Source organism: Numenius arquata, chromosome 2 (assembly GCF_964106895.1).
Source record: "Numenius arquata chromosome 2, bNumArq3.hap1.1, whole genome shotgun sequence".
In the NCBI taxonomy this organism is placed as follows: Eukaryota; Metazoa; Chordata; class Aves; order Charadriiformes; family Scolopacidae; genus Numenius; species Numenius arquata.
Window position 1 is genome coordinate 28525380 of NC_133577.1, and position 25265 is coordinate 28550644.

At 39.7% G+C, this 25265-nt stretch overlaps 1 protein-coding gene across 3 annotated transcripts in view; it reads right to left on the reverse strand.

Annotated features, from left to right (window-relative positions):
- Positions 1 to 25265, reverse strand: part of SMYD3 (SET and MYND domain containing 3) — a 422465-nt gene that overhangs the window by 30715 nt on the left and 366485 nt on the right. For all 3 annotated transcript variants that reach the window (XM_074168179.1, XM_074168178.1, XM_074168177.1), the window contains 2 exons: positions 24612 to 24699; positions 21013 to 21187 (listed from right to left, as the gene is read on the reverse strand). In XM_074168179.1, coding sequence (XP_074024280.1) covers positions 21013 to 21187; positions 24612 to 24699 — 263 coding nt within the window. The remainder of the gene's footprint in view (positions 1 to 21012; positions 21188 to 24611; positions 24700 to 25265) is intronic.

Below are 25265 nucleotides of genomic sequence, written 5' to 3' on the forward strand. Positions count from 1 at the left end.
AAATGTTAGGAAAGCATCCAAAGGTGAATATTGCCTGCAGCAGGAGCAACATCCAGGCAGTGGAAGTGGTGACAGTATTAGGGGGTAAACAGAGAGGCAGGAAGGAAAATTCTGTGCTGCTGCTTGTCATTTGTAGATTGTCTTCTAAAAGAAAAAGGTTGGCATTTGGAAAAGAAAATACATACCTGTAGCTGAGTGGGCAGGGGTGGGAAGGTGCCTGGAGAGGGATAGCAATGTGAGGAAATAGGAAGATAGTGTTTGGTGTTGATAGTGGGGCTATGAGGGGGGAAATGAGAATCCAACGCCAGGTGGGAAAGAGAGTAACTCCTGGAGATTTAGCAGCTGCCAAAACTGTCTTGCAAAAAGAATTTGATGCTCCACTGCAATCAGAAAACTGATTAGCTAACACTATCAGTTTTACCTTAGCACTAACAGTGCTAAGGTACCTAACAAACTGATATGTTCCATTGTCTCTGCTTAGTTACACTAATAGGAGAAACATCCCCCCTAAAGTTTAAACTTTCAATTTTTCCCTGCTACACTTTCTCTCAAGCTGCCCTTCACACCTGGAAGAAGCTTCCTATAAGCATCCACAAAACTACTTCATTAGCTTTCAGCAAATTCCTCATTAAAATTCCTCCTTGTCACAGTTCCTGAATAATGTCTAGATTATGTGGTAATTGGTAACACGTCATGCACGCCCAGTAGTCAAACCATCTAAGGCTGGAAAGGACTGATGTCCTGGTCATACTCTATCTTATTGTTAGCTTGTCTTTCCCTGACCTGCTGGCTTTATCTTCTTCTGTGATAGCTCGGGAAAAGAATCCCTTTTTTAGCCTGATAACAAGATTTATGGAGCCTCATCTGTCTGCCAGTTCTTCTCTAGTAACATCTAAATCCATTGGCCAATTTTAGCTAAATTTGGCAGTGAAGGAGAAATCTCAAAGATTCTTTAGTACTCTAAAAAAACAAGATGACAGAAGATAAAGATACCAATACTACGTTCCCCAAGGTAAAGAACACAGTGTGAGCTTGCCTCCAGATAGATATCATAGAATCATAGAACGGTTTGGGTTGGAAGTGACCTTAAAGATCATCTAGTTCCAGTCCCGCTGCCACGGGCAGGGACACCTTCCACTAGACCAGGTTGCGCAAAGCCACATCCAGCCTGGTCTTGAAAACTTGGAGGGATGGGGCATCCACAATTTCCCCGGGCAACCTCTTCCAGTCTCACCGGAGACATTTTATGATTTTGTATGATGGAATATTATTATTTTATATGATGGAATGCATGCAGGAAAAATATTATAAATTTTTCATTCATGGGAGACTGGTTTGTGCACTATAAAATCATTATGCTGTCTGTCTAGTGAATTCTCTGATGTGTAATAAGTTGTGCATGAACACTGCAGCATAGTTATCACTCAGTCAATCGGGACAAAAAAATCAGTCAATCAGAATCAAAAATCTTATGGAAAAATAGTTCCCTAAGTTCTGGAGACCAGTAAGCAACTTGCTTGTTGACTGTTGGCATGGGGGTATTTTTCCTTTAGAGCTGACATGCCACTGTCCAGAGCTTCTAACAGCCAGAAGTTGTCCTGGTGTTGCTCACAGCTATCATGAAGTACTTGTGTGTTAAGAAGCAGCGAAGAGCTGCAAGGCACATACTGAGCCAGGTTCTGAAATCCTGTGTTTTGAGGAGCCCCCAGACTGTGAGTTTCCAATATGCTCGTTGCACATGTCTGTAGCCAACTTTTCCGTATGCTTGTACATTTATGGATAGCACTTCAGGGAAATCTGTGGCTTACAAAAGGCAAACATTTAAATGTAAAGAAGAAAAACAGATCTCCTGAGTGACTGTTGTTAGCAAACTGTCTTCAGGAGGAGAATAAACCAGACAACATTCTATAAAGTATGTCTACTTAATAACATTTTTTTCTGAGATAACAGAAAACAAAATAGAAAAATTCTTCTTAATAGAGGGCTGGATACATAAATATCACAACTCTGGTTACTGGTATGATTTGTATCAGCAGAAATTTAAAGGTCAGCGATAGCTTGGTCGAAGGGCAACACACAGGTTGGCGTCAGGGATGAAACAGGGCAACATGACACAGAAGGCAGATCATGTACAAAATTGGGGATATTTTCACACTAGAGAAGGAACAAAGGTGGCAGCTATTAAAAACAAGGCAGTACATAAATCAGGGCTTGCTCCTACAGACGGTGGTGAGCGATTCCCAACACTTCCACTACCAAATATATTGTCAGCGTCAGCCAGAGGCTGGATTTATTCTCACTATTTAGACTTACACTTACACTACACACTGACTTCATTTTTCTATCACTTCAAGTTAGATAGTATCACTACCTCTGGTCCCTCTGATCCACCAACCTCTCTTTGGCTTCTTTTTAAAAACATTTTGAAATCAAAAGTCACCGTACTGAAGTCACTGAAAACCAAATGCTGTGAAAGAGTAAAGAGGGCAACAGTCATACAAGTATCAATCTTCACAAAATTGGATACACAATCTTATGACAGTTTTGGCCCCACATAATGTCCATGCAAAAAAAAGTTTCTGAGAAATGTTAAATACATAAATATCAGCTTGTTAAGGATTGCCATTCAAAAAAATACCATAATATATGACAAATTCCTACGCTGCACAGTGTGCTCTTCAAGAAGAGGAAAGTAATGTAGTTGGACAGTTTCAAAATTATTAATTATAAGTTTCCTTTTCATTTCCCTGAACTCTTACTCACTAGTTTTCTTCATTGATGTTAAGTTAAAAAGTGATAATTAAAAAAAGACTTGATAATGGTTTTTTTTGCATTATCTAAACCCCTTTTGCTTAGCAGAAGAGGGTGTGTTATACAGTGAAGAGCATTCTACTGATGCCTTATGAAATCTTCTTTGCTTGCTAAATCAATGCTTTGTCTGGGTTACATGATAAAATAATTTGTAATCTCCATCAGACTGTGAAAAGCAGCTATCTTCAACTACCGAGAATAAAGTAAAATTGCAAAATGTGGCTACACTAAAATTAAAGAGCAGACAATGCTTCATTGAACTCAGGGAGAATTAGAAACATCTGTCAACATATTGTAACAAAAACTCCTACAGTGAACAAAAGTCATAAGTGCAGCTCTCTTACTTCCAGAGAAGTTTGCTAATTTAAAAATTATGTACATGAAAGAGAATCAGGTCCTGAATTTATGAAAGTGTCCTTACTCATAAAGAATCAAGGAAGAGAAATATGCTACAAGCTCCACACACAAGATTCAAGCATTGGATGATGGGTGTGTAAGTGTGTGACTGTCTGCACTTCCAGGAACATGAGAAAGGAGGACCTGTCACTGCATTGCTCCTGGATAATGACTCACCTAGTAATAAATTATTTCAGCTGACTTTTCCCAGGAATCCTCATTATCAGATGAGACAGACATGGAGATGAAGCCAAGCAACAGCCACTGCATCAGGGGTGGGGAGTACTAGGGAGAGGTCAGAAGAACAAGTTTCTTACCCAGTGTGTGAGATTTGACAGCTCTGAAGATACTGGGGACACTTCCATATGACTCATCCACAAGCCATCTACAGCTGACTGATCTACAACCAGCACAACAGATGAAACTCATCCCCTAATGAAGCCAAGAGAATTTTGCCAGTAACTACAACAGTGCCAAGTATTCCACCTGAGGGCTTTGAATTTTTTCCAAACATATTAACCAAAGATTGTGTTTACTTTGATATATAAAAGATTGCAGACTTGACAAACCCTCTCAACTCTGTCCAGGCAGGGTAGTAAGAACTGCAGTGTATGCAATGACTTTTTTTCCACATAACGTTCAAGTAACATTGAAGTTGCAGACAGGATTCGAGATTTTCCTTGGTTTTAAAATTTTTGCCCTGTTTTTACCATGGTAATTTTTTTTGCTCCATACATTAAAAATAAAATAATTAAAACAAACCAAATCAACAATTCTGTAGCACAAAAAGCAGGCAGGAAAGCAAATATTTCCACTGATACTGTGCAAATTCTGTTAATCTAAAGCATTCACTGAGATATAATATCACGGAGCACTATGACTGTAAAATACAGATGTTGAGCTCTGATGACATCATTTCTAAGAAAAATATGGGCCTCAGAATAAACAAATATATTGGTTGCTATTTATGGCTCTGTTTCACTTTCTATTGTACTTTGTCTCTGTCCCAACGTGGGTGAGAAAGGGTTTAGCTGCTGCCCATAGCTGTGCCACTGAGATGAGTAGTGAAATGACAGAGTTCAACTGGTGGGAACACCAAAATTTACCAAAACCTTCCTTTGTGGCTCGTGGTCGTTTTACACTACCATAGTAAGATAGGTGTGAAGCTTTTTCCCTGCCACCGGGACATTAAAAACTGCTTTTTGCTATGTGGACTTTTTGGTGTCTATTAATACATTTGAACATAAGCTTAAATTTCTCTCTTTATAGGCACCCCGTATGTTACTTCTTATTTTCTACAAACTTGTAGGAACTTCATATGCTTGACATCTCTGTCCTTATGCAAGTTGCTAGGTAGCACTAACAAGCAAAGGTACAGACAACACAATCACAGAAGCCTCATTGACACCCAAATGTCTTTAATTTCTTAGTGATTGCTGCAAGAGGAAGCATTTACTGGGACAATGTAAGGCATTCTTTCAGCATGTCCCTGACCCTTGACGTTCTGCTCTCCTGTGCTCTGGGCAGAAAGAATACACACGATACACTACTACTGGGAAAAATTGAGGGGTTTGGTCGGTTTTTGGGTTTTTTTTTTTGCAGCTCTACAGCTTTTGCCATACTTTGCATAGTCAAGATTCACTTGGATTTGAAGACGTATGACCTTTGTTGTGCCTTTTAAAAGCATGCTAAGGATGTGTCCTCCTACCAACAGCACATGAAAACTATCTCAATAGAATATTATATACTATACCCTGAAGAACATATAAAATGTAGTTTTAAAGTTAACTGGAGACTGCAACACACATAATTCACAAGAGCAGAATTATATTTCCAGAGACACATTTTTAATATTGTTTCTTACTCCGCTCACCCCAGGCAAATTTCTAGGAAAATTCAGCTGAAACAATATCTTTGCTACAGGTACAGAAATCCTGCACTACACAGAAAGCAAGATGTTAGAAATCTACATGCTCATTTTTCATTTGGGAGACACATTGATTTGATTGCTTTCAAAAAATGAAAAAAACCCCAAGCTTCTGAAAATCTAGCCTTTCTTTTGAATCAATTATTAAGCTGATTTAAGTCAGTATAAAACACTAGGATAAATATCAATGCAGGTTATCTGTAAATTCCATCCCAAGGTTCAACTCGGTGCAAATTCTGGAACGCAAAAACTAAATTGTCATCGCCACAATGGCACACAACTCAAAAAACATAAAGTAGTGACTGTGGTGACGGTTTGCACAAATATAAGGGTCTTCCAGATCTTGATATGGCGCTTATTATTTCTTCATATTAGCAAGTGGTGGAGCTCAGAAAGTCAGCCCTAAGGATACAAATGTAATGTCTCCCTTACGTACATACCCTAGTGTAATTCAAATTGCAACTATATCCATTGTCTGCAGAGTTTTACAATATGCTTCAACAGATCTGTAGGATGCTTAACATTTTTCTATTAAATGCTACAGATTTGTATGTCACTTCCGTACAGCTCTACCTCATTTTTATAGATGCTATTGATTTATACTAGAATTTTAAGACATGCGTGCTATAGATTTAGCTTTCCATTGAATTGTAATGAGAGTCCAGCATCTTATTCTTTATGTTGTCACTGAATCCTTGAACTTTTTTTCAGTTCCTTAGCATATACCCACAATGATAATGTACTTTTTACCGATCTCATTATTTTAGGAGAGAAGCATGCCTGTTAAGTAAAAGTCCCTTCCTGATGAATTTCTGTGCACCTATTAATGTTAGGATCCCCACCTGCAGCTACTGGCACCTTACTGAAAATACAAGCATATGTGGCCTGTGTTTATTTAGGTTAAAACAAGGAAGCATCCAACAAATCTGATAGAAGCTGCATGCTTTCATGAATCAGTCTATTTTACAGGTTCCATCTGCTCTTAAGTGTTTCCCAGAGAACAAATACTGTGTCACTATACCGCATATTTCCATTGCGCTATCCCAAACACACTTAAGCTGCTGACAGATTAATGCTTAGTTCACTTGTGGCATACATTCTTGGGTTCTTACACATGTTCTTATAAGGAAATGGAACTCACTAAGCACTTAATCAAAGTTGGGGTAGTGTTATTGTATTGAATACAACACACTAACTTTGTTTCAGGAACAGGCTAAGGTATCTCTATATAAGCCATTGCTGTCACTAGCACTGCCAAAGACCCTGGAAATCAAATCACTTTTGTCAACCTCAGTTAAACAAAAGCAAGCAGAACTTTGCCAAAGGGTAGCCCTGGGGGATAGGGATGAGCCACTTGAGGGGTGTGCAGAAATGGCCAAAGGATTGTGCTGTTTACTGGAATGCAACTTGTGTGGCTTAAGCATGCATATATTTGCTTGAAGCCATTACAAATAGATCTTCATAAAATGACTGCAAAGACAGGGAATAATAGGCAGATATAAAAACCAACATCAACAAAACTGAAGTAAAATACAACCCAACTTGCTAAAGACATCAGCAATCCATGAATTTACCTAGCTAGGAAGCAGTGACAGCAAGAGAAACTGGTATGAGTATATGCAAAACATATATACACCATGAATATCTGCATTTTTGCCTGGGAGAAAGGTAGTTTCATGGAGAATCCTTTACGCCCGTACCTGTTGTAAAACAAGTTTGGTTAGTTCAGAGCAGCAAAGAATCTCCCCTTGTCTTATGTTTAATTATAGGGCACAAAAAGGAAGAGAGAGCATTTTAGGGTGAATTGTAAATTCAGAGAAAACAGAGAAATTGTAAATAAATTTTCTTCCACATTCAACCAGGCAAATATATGTCCAGTTCTGACCTTTGAAATACATTTTATAGAAGAAAACTTAGTGCTTGACTCCCTAAGCAGGCTGATATATTCAAAAAAGGAAAAAAAGAAGACCCAGGGAACTATAGGCCAGTCAGCCTCACCTCTGTGCCCGGCAAGATCATGGAGCAGATCCTCCTGGAATCTCTGCTAAGACACATGGAAAATAAGGAGGTGATTGGAGACAGCCAGCATGGCTTCACCAAGGGCAAATCGTGCCTGACAAATTTGGTGGCCTTTTATGATACTGCCACAGGCTTGGTGGACAACGGCAGAGCAACAGACGTCATCTACCTGGACTTATGCAAAGCGTTTGACGCTGTCCCGCATGACATCCTGGTCTCAAAATCGGAAAGTCACGGATTCAATGGATGGACCACTCGGTGGATAAGGAACTGGCTGAATGGCCGCACTCAAAGGGTTGTGGTCAGTGGTTCAATGTCCAATTGGTGGCCAGTGACGAGCGGTGTTCCTCAGGGGTCTGTACTGGGACCAGTGCTGTTCAACATCTTTGTCAGACACATGGACAGTGGGATAGAGTGCACCCTCAGCAAGTTTGCCGATGACACCAAGCTCGGTGGCGCGGTTGACACGCTGGAGGGAAGGGATGCCATCCAGAGGGACCTGGACAGGCTTGAGATATGGGCTCGTGCAAATCACATGAAGTTCAACCAGACCAAGTGCAGGGTCCTGCACCTGGGACATGGCAATCCCAGGCACAAATACAGGTTGGGCGGAGAATGGCTAGAGAGCCCCCCTGAGGAGAAGGACTTGGGGGTGTTGGTGGATGAGAAGCTCAACATGAGCTGGCAATGTGCACTGGCAGCCCAGAAAGCCAACCCCATCCTGGGCTGCATCAAGAGAAGTGTGGCCAGCAGGTCGTGGGAGGTGATTCTACCCCTCTACTCTGTGCTCGTGAGACCCCACCCGGAATACTGTGTCCGGCTTTGGAGTCCTCAACACAGGAAGGACATGGACCTGTTGGAATGGGGCCAACGGAGGGCCACGAAGATGATCAGAGGAATGGAGCACCTCCCCTATGAAGACAGGCTGAGAGAGCTGGGGTTGTTCAGCCTGGAGAAGAGAAGGCTCCAGGGAGACCTCACAGCAGCCTTCCAATGTCTGAAGGGAGCCTACAGGAGAGCCGGAGAGGGACTCTTTGTCAGGAAATGTAGTGACAGGACAAGGGGTAATGGTTTTAAATTGGAAGAGGGGAGATTTAGATTAGATATTAGGAGGAAATTCTTTACTGTGAGGGTGGTAAAGCACTGGAACAGGTAGCCCAGGGACATTGTGGATGCCCCATCCCTGGAAGTGTTTAAGGCCAGGGTGGATGGGGCTTTGAGCAACCTGCTCTAGTGGGAGGTGTCCCTGCCCATGGCAGGGGGGTTGGAACTCGATGATCTTTAAGGTCCCTTCCAACTCTAACAATTCTATGATTCTATGATCCCCCCAATTATATACACCATACCATTATTAAAAAACTGGCTGGATGGCCGTGCCCAGAGAGTTGTGATTAATGGGGTGAAATACAGTTGGCGGCCAGTCACCAGTGGTGTCCCTCAGGGCTCAGTTTTGGGGCCAGTCTTGCTTAATATCTTTATTGATGATCTGGATAAGGGGATTGAGTGCACCCTCAGTAAGTTTGCAGATGACACCAAACTAGGTGGGAGTGTTGACCTGCTTGAGGGTCAGAAGGCTCTACAGAGGGACCTGGACAGGTTGGATCAATGGGCCAAGGCCAATGGGATGAGGTTTAATAAGGCCAAGTGCCGGGTCCTGCATTTCGGTCACAACAACGCCAGGCAACGCTACAGGCTTGGGGAAGAGTGGCTGGAAAGCTGCCCAGCAGAAAAGGACCTGGGGGTGTTGGTGGACAGCCGGCTTAACATGAGCCAGCAGTGTGCCCAGGTGGCCAAGAAGGCCAACAGCATCCTGGCCTGTATCAGGAATAGCGTGGCCAGCAGGAGTAGGGAAGTGATGGTGCCTCTGTACTCAGCGCTAGTGAGGCCTCACCTCGAGTACTGTGTTCAGTTCTGGGCCCCTCACTACAGGAAGGACGTTGAAGTGCTGGAGCATGTCCAGAGGAGAGCCACCAAGCTGGTGAGGGGTCTAGAGAATAAGTCCTATGAGGAGAGGCTGAGGGAACTGGGCATGTTTAGTTTGGAGAAGAGGAGGCTGAGGGGGGACCTCATTGCCCTCTACAACTACCTGAAAGGAGGTTGTAGAGAGGTGGGTGTTGGCCTCTTCTCCCAAGGGAATAATGACAGGACCAGAGGAAATGGTCTGAAGTTGCGGCAGGGGAGGTTTAGATTAGATATTAGGAAGAGTTACTTTACTGAGAGAGTGGTCAGGCACTGGAACAGCCTGCCCAGGGAGGTGGTGGAGTCGCCATCCCTGGAGGTATCCAAGAAACGTGTAGACATGGCACTTCAGGGCATGCTCTAGTGCCCGAGACTGTTGGTTTGCGGCTGTTTGTCTGTTTGTGGGTGGGTGTGGTGTGGGGTTGTGGGTGTTTGTTTTGGTTTGGTTTTGGTGTTGTAGGGTTTTTTTGGGTTTGTTTTTTTTTTTTTTTTTGTTGGTTGGACTCAATGATCTCAAAGGTCCCTTCCAACCAAGAAGATTCTGTGATTCTGTGATTATCACCAACAGCGAAGGCTTTTGGCACTGAACTGTATGTTGCCGACACATTCAGTGAAATCAGGATCCACAAACCACCACTGATTTCTATGGAGCTCTGTCTTTTTATCAGATAAATTATTGTCATTCTTCCCCTGCTTAACTCAGCAGGGTCTGAGTACAATTCACTGTGGGTTTTTATTAATGTCACTGGATGCAGTAAATGCTCCATCCCTGGGGTTTTTCAAATGCAAAGATCAGGCGCAGTGACAGTCCTCACCACTGCAAACAGGAGGGAAAAAGTCATACCCCACTGCAATATCTGGAGTTGACTGTTCACCAATGGACAGTTTAACACATCAGAGGTGTATAACCACTGTATTTTTTTGTTCTCCTCAAGTTATCAGAAGACAGGGGTACTTATCTGGGACAATGCTGCTCTCAGAGCAAGGCAGGGGGTTGAACGCATGGAGTACTTAACAAAATTATCAATTTTAGTGAAAGCCAATATACTTTTATTTCTGTCACAGCGTAATGTTTGGGGACAACCTTTTTAGCAGCACCTATTGCAACAGGACAAAGGCTAATGGTTTTAAAGTAAAAGAGGGAAGATTCAGACCAGATATAAGGAAGAAATTTTTTACAATGAGGGGATTGAAACAGGAAAATGTTGCCCAGAGAGGCAGTAGATGCCCCATCCCTGTAAACATTCAAGGTCAGGTTGGTCGGGGCTCTGAGCAACCTGATCTAGTTGAAGATATCCCTGCTCATTGCACAGAAGCTGGACTAGATGACCTTTAAAGGTCCCTTCCAACCCAAACTATTCTATTGTTCTATGAATCTTGATGCTCTGTTACATGAAAAAGACCTTTTTTTTTCCCCCTCCCTCTCTTTCTAGCTCTCTAGTGGCACAAGCAACCTTGCAGAATTTCAGTGTCTTTTGATACATATTCAGCATTGGTAGAGCTCACCTGCACTGCAAACATGCCAGCAAGACAATACACAGATGATCTTAATCCAGACAGGCAGCAACAGATAAAGCTTGAGTATGCATTCAGGATGTTATCTTACTGCAAGCACGTAAACCTGCTTTTCATCTCAAAATTCTGAGATGTTGAACTCGTAGAGGTAATGTTACCCAACTTTGTTACGTATTTTGAAATCTCTTGAAAAACCTTATGCTGGTGTAGTACTGAGACAAATATCTAAGATAACTTATCTCTAGCTATTGTCATGAGAGCAAGCAACTAACTAGCAGTACATTCCCCTGGTCATAAGTTACTTTGTGTGATTTTTTTGTAAGATTTGAGAAGGTACAATGTGTTTCATAGGACACAATGTCTGTGTTTCAGAACACCTCAAACAGTCCAGCATGCAGCCTTTTCCCATTCTTCCCAAGTAAGATCTTCAGTTGTATTTAGATAAACATTTTTAAAACATGTTTTGTGCCACCGTCTAAAGCGAAGTTTTCCACAAAATGCTGTGGTAAATCTCGCAAATTCCCTCTATGACAAGAAAATTAATCTCCCAAATGTTTTTCCTTTTTATGACTGCATATACTGAGGCTTTTGTTTTGTAGCAATGTAGGATCTAATTCAATTTTTCAAAGTCTGCCAAGCACGCTATTGCATGAAAAGATTTTCTTTTCTCTTTTCTATTTCATCAACAATAAATTGAGTTGAAAGACCTGGTTTAGGATGCTTCTACTTGTTGGCTGTCACTTTTGCCAGTTTTCAGAAGACTTCTGAAATGCTGGCCAGCCTTAAAAATACATTAAATCCTTGGTGTGCATCATTCAACATACCTGAATTAATATGGAAATGTATTCGTGATGTGGCTGTAATGAACACACTTTGATTCCAGAACTTTATCTTCACTTCTGGCAGCGCATCAACCATACCTTCCAAAAGCACACTGTACAGCTAGAGAAAGCTGATTTTCCTTTTAGGAAAGTATTTGCAACTGTAGCAGTATCAGTTTTCTTTGCCCTCTCCCTCCTTTATCTTTTGTGATGATGGGGAGAACTTAAAAGGAAGGCTTTTCCTCCCTAATTTTTATATTTCTGGGCTTCTTCTAGTTATTCTTTGGTTGCTTATATTCTTCCCTCTCTCCCTTTACTGGTCATGTGTGTATTGCATTCCTCAGTTTTCCTCCAAGATGACTTTGTTTTGCTTGTAAAATATGATTTTTTTTATAATTCATTAGTAAACTTGCATAATTTTCTGAAGGGGATTTTTTTTTTCTCTTTGATATATTTATCTTATTCTCACTTTTGTCAGTTTTCATGGCCCTTTGGACAGCCTACTTTCTGTTTCTCAGAGAATTTCTTCTTACCAGTGCTGTAGCCTAGCCTGTCTTTTGTTAGCCTTCCAACATTTGTAGTCAGTTACCATCTTTGTTTGTCTCTCTAGCCACAGTCATTTGCTTTTTGTTTCTTTCTTGTTACTTTCATCTTCAAAGTCACATTACTAAAGGTGATTCAGGCTTCTGTGTTTTGCCTGATGATGAAATGACAACGTGAACCTGAGAAAAGAGGTTCCAGTATACCCAAGGGAGGAGAAAGGCATCTGGGAGAAGGGAGGGGTGGGAGAGGAGAAACACTGAATCGGCTGCTTAACCATGACATTGGATTATCTGGGGCTTGGCATACATCTCAGGGTTAGATAACATCAGACAGCGTTTGGGGTTCTGGCCTAAAGCAGATAGATAGATTTTCTAGTATAAAACCAGAGAGGAAAGGAAGGAAGAAGCACCTTCTGCAGGACGTGAGCATAAGGTCACATCACACCGTCAATCCTTTCACTCTAAATTGCATAATCCAACATTTATATGTTGTACAGAGAAGTAAGGAGAAGATTAGCCATTGACTAAATTTCTGAAGGCCAGGAGCTGTTGTATTTATGAAGCAGTGCAACTAGTGTTTGTGTAGCAGTCAGTATTATTCTCAGTATTTCCTTGAGTAGTCACCTATGGCACAATTCTACTGCTAATTCTATGAGGCAGAGTGCAAACCTAACGTGGCTATGTCACTTCTTATACCAGGATTAGATAATTTACAAGTAGTTCTGATACCTCCAAATGCTCCCTGTATAGAAAGACTGGATTTTCTGGTTTTATGGGGTTAAGAAAAGCTGACTAACAGACCTTGAGCTTGTAGTCTACCATCACACCAGTAACTGTGTGGTCTCCAGGATTTGCTCACTGCACTAATTAACCTTTTCCTCTCACCTGCATGTTCAGTTTTTTCTCTTCCTTTCCTGTCAACATCAGTCTGGGAAATTTCAGCTTTACTCAGCATCACCCATTCCGCTGCAGAACCTCTCTGACCTTCATTCTCTGTTTTCCCTGCTGGATGGATCATCTCACTAGGAATTTGGTCAATCATTGACACGGTTATTGTTTGACAATACTTCCTTCAATTTTCTGGTTCTGCACGACCCTTTTCAAAGCTCTGTCTTTCCATCACTCACTCCAAGCTCATTGATTCACCCTTTACACAGACTCTACTTTCTTCAATTTCTTTGCTCTCCTTATCTGCTGCTCCTTTCCTCTTCCCTCTCTCACAACTGTGTTTTAACTTTTCAGTAACTTTTCCACTTTTTCAATAGCAAAAAATATTGCTTTTTCATCTTCTTCAGCCTTTATCTCTAAGGTTGTTTAGACTGTTTTCTTGCAATTTATACTACAGTTTTCCTTTTTCACCATTGTTCATATCTCCACCACTAGGAACTCTTAATTGATTCTCTCTTAAAAGCACTGCCAAGTCTCCACTCTCTGCCACCTCAACTCAAATTCACAATTTATTAAAACAAAGAAATAGATATTTTCTGAATAAAGTCAGACTCTTCCTAATTCTCCCCCCAGAGAATGCTTTGTTCCTTATGACTTCTCTGATGCAATTTTTCCATGCCCTCTCTCTTTTTTCTCTTTCATCAGAGATACTATTGTAAGTTTATCTTTCTTTTTTAATGATTCTCCTCCCCTTTGTCTCCCTTTTCACCGTGACTTCTGCCTCCAAAATAGCTTTTTCAAAGCAATGTTCAGTTACTGTCAAAGCAGTCCAAAACTCCACATATGCTTCATATGTATCTATTTTTAGCTATTAATTGTTCCCTTGATATCACTTCCCAATCCCACTTTAGCTCAGGTTCTAACCAAACCTTTGTTTAGAATCTCTATGCCACCAACTCCCCCCTTTTTGTCTTAGCAAAATTCACAAAGACACTGTGAATTCCCAAAAATCATTCTCAAAATCATTCCAGCTGAGTAACTACACTGCATTTTTCCCACAGCACACAGGTCTTTGTAATATCTACTCAGGCATTTTTAGGTTAGCATGTGAGAGCTTTGGTTTTGCCTAGAATGTGTTTAATTCCCACTTCTATTTTATTCATGTGTGTCCTTTAATTGGTGTGTAATAGCAAGCAGACTAATGAAAAGAGCTCAGATAAGGGCTACATAAGTCCTTTGTAAATTTTGAGTATGCATGTACTAAAAAGAAAAAAAAAGGATCCCCTGATTATGAGATAAAGATACCAACTATTCCTGCTTACGTAAAAACAAAACCAAACTGAATCTTTCAGTTCTGATAGGCAGGTAGACTAGGACTGAAATTTTTATTCCAGAAAAAGCTGGAAGCCCTGAATGGTCTTGTATCTTAATCTGAAAAAGATCCCACAGTGCAAATAAATAAATAAATAAATCTTTACAGATGAAGTAATCATTGACAGAGAACACAGCTCTTTCAAGAAGTTTCTTAAAACACCTTGGAAGTGCTATGTGAGAGATGGAGAAATCAACACTTGTAGTTGTGTCAGAGAAAAATGAAACTCTGGGAATCTTTTGGGTTCTTCTGGGTTTTTATTCTGGGAAATGAAACTCTTGGTGATTTAGTTCACTAACATCACTAGGAGATTACTGTCTGTAATATTCAGATTCATATAGCTCTTGGCATAAGTGAAAGGTGAAACTAGAAACTAAAACTGAAAACTGAAGCTAGTTAGCACCAGTATATAAATATAGAGCTACTGGATGAACACTGTCAGAAAAATCTTGCAGCAATGAAGCTATTTAACAAAGTCTTAGCCTACCTAAGAAATGTGGTATATACTGAAAGAGGTACTGCAAATTAACGCTGATGTTGCTGAACTTATGTGTGATAAGAGTATATTGGACAACCTAGAGACATCAAAATTATGCCTGAAAAACAGCTGGCATGACTGGAGAGAATAGTAAGAAATTTTACCCATATGCACAATATGTGAAAATGAGGAAAGGTAGATGGTGGAGCAATTATGGGAGTGTGAGCTTATAGGAGTCATTGAGAATTATGCAGCTCTATCACTTTTGGGGACAGCATGTGGTTGTAATGGAAGAATACAAGAAAAACAAATAGAAAAGAACCAAAGAATGGAAGGTGCTGATGCTATGCAGACATACCTAGCAAGCAAGCAGCAAACCGAAAAATCCATTTCCTATGTGGGAAATGGATTGATCAGGACACAGATAACTTGGGCACCAGATTTCAGACATAAAACATTTCTTTTTCTGTTTTGGAAAAGGCTGTTGAGATTGGAGGGATCTGGAGGGGAAAAAGTAGGGAGGAATGGAATATAGGATTGGACTGCTGAAGTGCTTTAAGGGATTCCTAAAGATATCAGGCCAGGGACAAGTATGCTCCCTGTTTATCTGTAAAACAGGTACACTGAAGCCAGAAATTGTGCAAATACTGCTACAAATATCTGTATTTTGGAAGAGTTACCTACAAGAGACAATACACTCTCCAATTTATACCAGGTTCTCCTACCATGAGGGCCAAGAAAAAAGAACCAACTGGAGTTTACAGTTCTCATGGGTTTGTGGTGTATATTTTTGCCCTTTCAGATTTGCACAAGAGCTATCCAAACTTCTCCAGAACACAAACCATCTTTAAGTTTCTGATTAAAATAACAAATATGCAACAAAAAATTTTACTGAGGCCTGTGTTATCTCACATAAAAGATTTGTGAGATAAAGTGGGAACAAAGACAATTATCATACAAATGACACAAATGTTCATATATATTCTAATTTTTTGAAAAGCTATATAACACGACAATATACAGAGTACAGAGCATGAGAATGTCTGCCTTACACTAGGAGACACGTTCAAGTGAAGAATGTTTTTGTTAGACTACAAATATAACAGTCTCTCATGAGGATTTCTAACGCCTTCATGAACTGTGGTGGTTTGTATATGTGGTCTGGCCACCACTGATTTATGCTAATAATGTCAGCTAATTTCATATAACTCACTAAACACAGGCAGTGAAGAGTGATCCCTGGGAGGAAAATGGAGAGGTGATCTTGGTGCTGTCCACTGTTTCTACCTGCTTTAGCAGTTTGTCACTATCAAGCTCTCATCCTTCTGTTGATTTCCTTACACTGACGGTGCACCAAGGAGGCCTGGTGCTCTTCACTCACTTTATGGCAACAGCTCCCTGAGGTCCAGTGAGTTGTGATGCCCCCAGTCTTGCACATTTACACAGACACAACCTACTTTTTTAGCAAATGTACCTCGTTCTTCTTTTCACAAACCTCTGTTTACTTAGGACTACTGTCTTACCAGCTCTAGATAACAAATCAATGGAACCATTCATGAACCAAAAATCAATTCCTAAATCTTACTTCACACGTTTTTGTTTAGGCAACCAAAAGAAAGGATACCTCAGCTATTCAGATTTTCCCATTTTTTTAATCTCTTACAGTTCTTTGGTAAGATTTTTTTTTTTCTCTTCTTTCCACATATTTTGCTCTAAACATTAGAGATAAATGCCCATTTATCTCTAAGTGGCCATTTTCTAAAACCCCAGAAAAGTGAGCAAGGTAGATTTCATTCTTTTTGTTCCTTGTTTCATTCTTTCTTTGAATTGCTTTCTCCACCTTCACATTTTTGTCTCCCTCTCAAGTGATCCCAGAGGTAAGATTTATGTTTACTACTGACGTTTATGATTAAGACACTGAACTTTGGTCCCTGAATTACTACTGTCTCTGGGTTCAGAAATCTGCCAGCCACGCACAAGTCCCCAGGGGACCTCCCACAACCAGGGTGCCGATTGGCGCTGAATCCAGACTTTAACCCTTAAGCACTAGCATCCCCCAGTGGTCCTATTTATCACTGCAGTTCACTTTTTTTTTTTTTGAGTTTTTTAAGTGCTCTTTCAATGTAAATGTTAATTCAAGCCAAGTGCCTCATAACTAGTAGGTACTCAGGAGTTTGCTGAACTCCGTAAAGAACCATATATCTTTGATCATAGGTAAAGATGAAAAAAAATTAATTTGTTTCCAGTCACGGCATATATCATGAGTGTACTACAAAACACCTATCTGTAAGAGCAGGATTTTTTTGTAAAATGCATTTGAAAATGGGGGGAAATCAGACCAAAAGAAAATCAGACTCTTTATTGGAGAGCATTTTTGAAGAAGAGAAAATAAGTTCAGAGTTTCTTCCAATAAGATTAGATTCTACAGCTATTTTTGGCTTTTTTACAAGATCATGACTCATGGAAAAGACACTATAGCAACCATCAATTTTTAATCCTCTTGTTGACTGAAGTTCACATACTTAGAAACTACAGTCCATCATATCTACTGGATTAGAATTCTACATAAAAAAATCCTGGCTGAAATTTCATTCACGCAATGAAAATTCAACCATGTTCTCTGAAAATACTCAACAAGAAGCATATGCCAGTCACTGTTCTTTAACTCAGCCCTTTGCAAAACAACCAAAAATTGTGTTGACTGGGATTGTTTTTCTGTTCCCTAAAAAATCTCACTCACTGAGGAAAGGTGAAGTAATGGGATACTGCAAAACATCACTGGAAGGGGTAGGAGGAGTGAGAAGAAGAGACAAAGGATGCACACCTCGCACAAATATGGGATGCTTGCACCTACCCAGCTCCCTCCCACTCCAGAAGCAGAACAGCCACATCAGCACAAGCCCTGTATCCGTGCTGACTCAGCGGAGGGGGGATGGAGAGGGAAGGATGTGCAAGGCTGCCAGGGGAAGAAACGGAACAGCACTGCTGCACAACACTTCTGTACAGCATGAAATGAAGGAATTTCCTCTCATTAATGTTGAAGCCCTCCAGTAACTTCAAATGTTGCAGCACCAGAGATGAAGGATTGTTAATTAAAACAGCCCATCTGAAAATCAGTGGGTTTTACACATTAGGTTTAAGTTCAGCAGATGATGAGCAGTGCAGAACAGAAAAAGATGAACGTTTCTCCTCTCAGTATAAGAATCTGAACAGAGCTGACGCAACAGGAGCCCAGAGAGGCGACACAGCTTTACCCAGTCCCTTCTGCTTCCTAAATCCAGTAGGCCCATGGTGTCACTTAGCTACTTCTTTTCCTCCTATTACTCTTGTTACAATAGCTGAGGACATCCAGCAGAGTTTTATAACAGGCGCATACTTCCACTCTTTGTCTATATTGTAAGCAGAATACTTGAGAGAAGGGAAAAAAAAAAACCACCCCAACCCAATCCCCAGAACATTTGTGCCTTCTCTGCAATTTAAGGGCTAAATGCTGGGGTCCTTCCTCAGAGGTAATCTAAGGGAAGTCTGCCTTACTCGGTATCTCTGAATTTGATTCTTCATGAGCAGCAGTCAGCCCAGAGTGCAAATGTGCTAACCGAGACATGACAAACCCACGTAACACCTCTTGCTGATATTCTGTTATTATGTGGTTAAGGCTCATGAGTATTTTTGAAAGGAAGTTTATTTTTGCAAGCTGCTGAATGCTGACTATGATGTGGGGCAGCTTTCACTTAGGCAAATGTCTTAACTTTTGCTAAGGCTCTTGGACAGACAGACTATTACTGTGACATGTACAAGAAAAGCTGTGTAAATAGATTTGGCTTAGGCTACTCAGTGAAAGTACACGTTGTAGGTTTTAACAAATAATGGACAGTTACAGTTTAGCATAAAAGGAGAAGGCAGCCTTTCATCTCGACAGCTGCCATCTCTCCCCTTCTTTTGGAAGTTCTAAAAATATTTGAGAGGTCCTAAATAATGTTCCTCATAGGCTATTGTCACTACCTAAAACACAGAGGTCAGTACTCAGTACGACAAATCAGTTTCATGTAGTTTAACCACCTGTCTCTGCCAGTTATATGAAGTGGATGATTCTGAAAATGCCAGGAACCACCATAATGAAAACATACGTTATGATACAAAGTGTCACACAGCACTGAAAATTAATCCTGCTGCTAAAGAAATGGAAGATGCACAATAAACAATTAAAATTGTTTTTGATCAAATCTCCAGAGCCTTACAAGTTGTAACAATGATTTCCTATTTATATGGACCACATGAATTCTCAGGTGATTCCCTGTGGAGAGCTGTATGAATACTTTTTCCAGAGCTGAGGAAAGGAAAATAGATAGCTATAATGGAACTGCAGGAGCAGCCAAGCAGTAGATTGATTCAACAGGAGAAATTCAGTGCATCCCAAAAGATTTCCTAGGATTTGCTCTCCTGCTGCTTAGGGCACAATTTGTTGTAATGAGAAACTGAGGATTTTGTTTCAGGTGTGTCAAAGCTTGTAGTGATGACTTAAAGGTATAAAGAAAAAACAAAACCTGAAAATCTCTTTTAAATAATGCTTTTGGATGAGAAGAGAACACGGAAAAGCTCTTCAAGGTGCTAAAAAAGTCAAATACCTCATGTAAATAGCATTGCTTAAGAGATACTAATTGAATGCACTGTAGAACCCTTTCCTTCATCTCCAAACTCCTGCATTAACAGCTTGAAAACTACAGTATATTTCAGTAAGCAGAACAGAGAAAGCTTTATTAAATTATCTGGTAAAATTGCAGTTGGTCTCACCTTAATCTCTGCTCTCTGAAATGTCTGTAGAAAAATCCTCAGTTGTCAGTTGTGAAGAACTGAGTTAACAAGTTATAAAATCAAAAAAAACAAGTGAGGTTTTTTTTATTTCATAAAGGAACATTTAAACAGGCAGACTACTCTGTTCATCTGGAGCATGCCACACAATAAAAGGCTGGCAGGAAACATGTACTGCTGCAGTACTACGTAAGCCCTGTTTGAAAGATTAAGTGGGACATGCATGATGTGAATTTCACCCTGAAGAAATGTGAGAATTTGCAGGCACTCATGCCCTCTTCTATGAGAAGTAATAGTCATTATGAACACTGAGCTTCTCTACAGCTCCGGTGTACACCAGCCTATGCAGTTTTCTTGCTAATTACTTTATAGTGAAAGCTCTGAAATGCTGTGTTGTTTCTCAAGTGAAGCCCAAACTTTTATGCAGAAACAGGCTGCCAGATGAAGTTTCCTCAGGCAAAATGCTGAAACCTGATGGCATCTTGGTTTGCTTAGGGAAGACATGTAAAATCCGAGATGTTCATATTCACAGTAGCACATATTGTTCACCACTAGCATGCTCATCTCACTTTTCAACATCACACTATGTACTAGAACATCGTATGGTGTAGAAGAACCAACAGAGAAGAAATGGACATTCTAAAAAATACCTTACCAAGAATGAACATTCATGCGTGAATGACATTGTATCTGGACGTTCAGCACAGGTTTACATTTAGTTACAAACAATGCAAATATCCAGAATCCAAAGATTAGAGTCAGAGAGCTTTTAGAACAGACCAGAGCAGACAGCACCTGCTCTTCTTCCACTCGATGACCGAAGTTGCATTACAGATCCAAGCTCCAACCAATTTCAAGACCTACCACATGAAGTGGGATCTCCTAGAGCATCCTTCCTTATGGATAAAAGGCCATCAGACTCAGAAACTCTCCCAACATATACCATAGGAGCAAGTACTGACCAGGAGAGAAGAACAGGAACAGCAAGTGCTTCACCACCTCGGCCCATTTGTTTTTTAATTTCCAGTTGAAACTGCATTTTGAGACTTTTTTTTATTCTTTCTGTAAATTCTATGTATAGATTATACAAAGAATATACATTATTTCAGCCAACTACCTGCCCCTCAAGCTTGACCTGGCTCAGCATAAAACACTGATACCCTCATGGCAGTGGAGTCTGAACCAGAAAGTCAGCTTCTGATCAGGGATGGGGCAGCATCTGAACACATGAAACAGTCAGGAGCTAATAATCAGTTATTACTATAGTTCCCATTATCATTTTAGTTGCTCTCATCCTGACTGTGGAAGGAGAATGAGAGTTCTGCCTCATCCACTAACCTGGAAAGCAAGGCAAGATGTACAGCAAGAAATAAAACCAGTAAGAAGCATCTATATGAAATGCAGTATTTGCTTAATAAAGAGACAGTCCCCCCTCCCCCATCTTTGGAAACCATTGAACCAACTACATCTCTTACCTGTATGGTCCCAGAGTCCTGCTGCCATAATACAAAGCTTCTTCCCAGGATTCAAGGTTAATACAGGCATCCATGGCACAGTCAAGCATTTTCAGCTGATAGATATTTGTGTCTGGAAGACGACCCATATTGCTGCTCAAGAGATTCTGGCATCTTGCCAGAATCCGCTCCCACTCTTTTATTAGACTCAGTTAAAGAAATATCTTTAATCAAACAAAACCACAAGTTCTAAATGTTGTTAGCAAGGAGTAAGAGCTATAGGGCATTAAGATAAAAAAGCTGCCATCATTCCAGACTCTGCTTCAATTCTTGCAAACATACTTGAACTCAGAAGTGGTAGCTTAGGTAACTATACTTTGTTTTCATTTAGCAAAACAATTTCTAAAGAAGGCAGTATTTCAGAAATAAAGGGTAAAAGCAAGATGAAAAAATGAAAGGATATTTTAATACATAACTAAATTTCAAGTACTTTTTATTTAGCTGCTGAAATATTATTATTTACTTAAAATACTCCTCCAAACCTTACACCTAAGGGCACTAACCAATGGAAACATGTCTTAATGAAATGTCTCAGCAGCTAAAAGAAGAAATTTATTTTTTTAGATTTTAAAATAATGACATACTTTTAAGCTGCCCAAGACTTGGTTTAGAATTCTTATGAAACTAGAACCTTTTCTCGCAATTAATTTTCTTTCTCCTTGAGACAGTTGTAAAGAGCATTGTTTTTTTTCATGTACAGTTGTATGTTTCATGCATGAGAAAGAAAAGTATCACAGTTCTGATGTCTTACTGTACTTCAGGATTAGGTATCTTGTCAGTAAAGATTTTTACCTCCAGTGCTACAAGAAGATTTTTTGTGTTTGGAATAGAAGTAAGCTGGGGCTTGCACCCACTTTACTTGGATATTCGTGGCCACAAATCACTTATTTTCATTGCATTCTGCACTGGTTTGACTTCTCCGTGGACCAGATTCTTCTCTCTCTGACCACACCTAAGCTGAATACCGATACACCCGAATTTTAAATGAGTACTGTCATCTGGGACTTCATGGGAGTCGCAGCATGCAAGCAGTGTAAACACCAAAAAGATACCATACACACCAGTAAGAACAAATGAAATAAAAAAAAATAGACTTATAGTAAAAGAAGTAATAACATTGTTTGTATCACAGTCCTTTTCGTACAATCAACTCAAGGAATTTCAGCAGTTATCTTCATGACATTACTGAAAATACTATTCACCCCAATTCAGCAATGGATTTAAGTGTACAATGATAACTCTGTGATGAAGTAATTAGTCCTTTCTGAACATGGGAATATTTACATACTTCAAATTTAAGAATGTGAGCACTATATGGCTGGGCCAGGATTTATAGCACAGTTGTTACAAGGCTAAACTAATTATTTGTGAATTGCTCTCATGCCCTTGGATTGAAAGAACCATATAAGGGAAGGAATGTGTTATTATAAAATTGCACCTTAACCTTTATATCTCTGGCAAACATCCATGTATTCTTTACAACTGATTAAGGACAGACAGACAGAAGAATGAAGGATATTATTTCCACTTGATACAATTTTTGTAGAAAGTACAAAGCACTGACATTCTTGAAAGATTACCATTTTAACTGATGCACAGTATTAGTCTGTCTGCTTTTGCTTCTCATTATACTCCTTTGTTCAGTGACTAGCATCTAATAGCAGATATGCTACATTGCAAAACCTGTTCGGACCAAATTTTCAGGTACATAAATTGCAAACTGGAAAACCCACTCTCAGCTGCAACAGGACAAAAGGGAAGCTGGCTGTCCTGTATCTGCCCAAGAACAGAGGAGCCACCCTCAAGCAGCTCTGCTACTGTTGTGTGGCCTCAGATGCAGAGGAATCCTTTTCCCCACAATAATCCTCTTGCATTGGGCTTTAGCATCTCAATTTGTATGCTTAAACTGGAATTTGAGCCTGAGTCAGCTCACTCACCCATATTGTTTCAAGTCCTCTGACTGCAAATTTAGCATTACAACACTGCATCAGTTATCAACAGCAGCTCAGGTTTTGGAAGTCACTAAGTAATTGTTGGTTTAATTTGCTAAAAAAATTAGACTTGCAGAAACTAATGACTATGCGCCTCAGTCAGCAAGGAAGGGTTTCTACTCATTCTTGGCAAGTAGACAAACTTCGAGCCCCCTCTTCAGGTACTGCACTCACTGCATGCCAATTAGCACCGGTATTGTGGTGCAATGGAAGGAAAGATGACACATTTCAAATAGCTCATGTCTGACAACAGAAGCTGAAAGGACAACAAGGACATATTTTTTTTCAACCAGTCCTGATACCTTTTACTACCATGTGTTTGATTCCTTTCAAAATATCAGTTAAATCAGTAAACTTAATTAAAGACCCTAGCAAAATTCAGTAGGTGCAATTCCTCCTGCAATTAAATATAGGAACATTAAGTAGGACTGGCTCCATACTTTTGGTATAAAAATGATTGCAACTGCATGTTGCACATCTATAATTTAACTTTCATGTTAAAACATTGGCCCTGAAGTGTAACTGAATGCCTGAAGATCTATTTCAGTATTGTCTGTCTCAATCCAGTGACTACAGAGGAACTTAAGACAGACTAAAAACTATATGAAGATTAAAGTTAGATGCGATGAGTGTTTCCCTTTTGTTAACAAATGAATCCCTCTGGATTAGAAAGAAAGAAACTCAGTTGTTTGGGGTTTTTTTTACAATAAAAATTGTGATCACTTGTTTCCAACCTGGAATATCACTATGCAAACTTGTCTTTTATGCTACTGAAAAGGAGTACTATAAGATTTAATTCTTTCTAGCTCCAGAGATAGCCCATGTTTCTGAAAATGGTCAGGCACCTTGCTACAATAGACCAAATTCACAGTCAGTGAAATTTCACTGAATAGACTAAGATGAGAGAGGGATCAATCTACTCATAGTCTTCTAGTAAAAAAGCCCACCTCTCTTCTGCTCATCTTTTCTTGGTTGTTGCTGTTCACTAGTTTTTTTTTTAATTGGATTGAATATCTACGTGATGGCCATTAGGCTCCAGTTCTGTTTATTAGTGCAAGATCATCTCATTCAATTTGCTTAATTATCTATTATTATAACTTATTATGATTCTATGTTTGCAGTGAACCTGACTCTGATTATGTCCTTGTTATAGTCCTTGTTGAGCAAAGAATGAGAACCTAGAAATGTTCACAACTGGACTAACGGGACAAAGAATTTAACAACATTCCAAATTAAGCTTTATTTCATTTAGAAATGGATTTATATGAAGTGGTAGGCTGTGATGGCAGAAGTCTAAACCTGAGCCAAAATATCCCTTCAAATTCTAGGTACCTACTATCCCTGCCATGAAGCAGTTCCAGTCCAAATAATTAGAAACTCTATTATTTTTAATACAATTAAGAATATGACATGGTTTAAACATCAAATGAATTAAAAATACATTTTAAAACAACATAAAAATGTAAAACTTTAGGAAATAAATCTCAAAAGATGAATAGCTTATTAAGGGGCTCTTTGGATTGTTTTCACAAGTGACTGACAGACTGTAGCCTGTCACTGAAAGGATACCTTCTTTCGATTTTGGATATCTCATTTCATTTACAGCATCTTTGACTTCTTTCCAGGCATGCTCTTCACCAGCCAATTTCTCAGCATCCTGGTTAATGGAAACAAAAGTATTTGATGAGAAAAACAGTAAACTGAGAATACGCAGTAATGATGAAAACCACGGTAAAAAAATTACACTAACTAAAGCTGCTTGTGGGGATTGCATCACTTTTTTTTGTAAATACACAAAAAATCATTTCACCTGGCATTCATACTCACCCTATGTTTGCAAGCAGATGAAAGATATCAAGAAAAAAAAAGATATAAAGAAAGATTAATGCAAACTTGGAAACACTAAATACTCAAACCAGATACAAGTTTTGCAACAAGACCTATGATCAACCAGAAAAGAGAAATAATAGCATGTGATTTTTACTACCCAAATGCATTGAGAAGATCAAATTCTCTCAAAGACCTGCTACCTAATACTTCACAGATCCTCTACCACACTGTAGAAAGGATTTAGCAAATAATTTTGATGAACCATGTGGTGATTATAGAGACTTTATAAACAGTGGGAGTCTACCTTCATCCATTACAGTTATAAGCATGAGTTTACAGGAGAAGTCTACTACTCAGAAAAAGATGAACTTCAGCTTTCTTTTATAACTCATT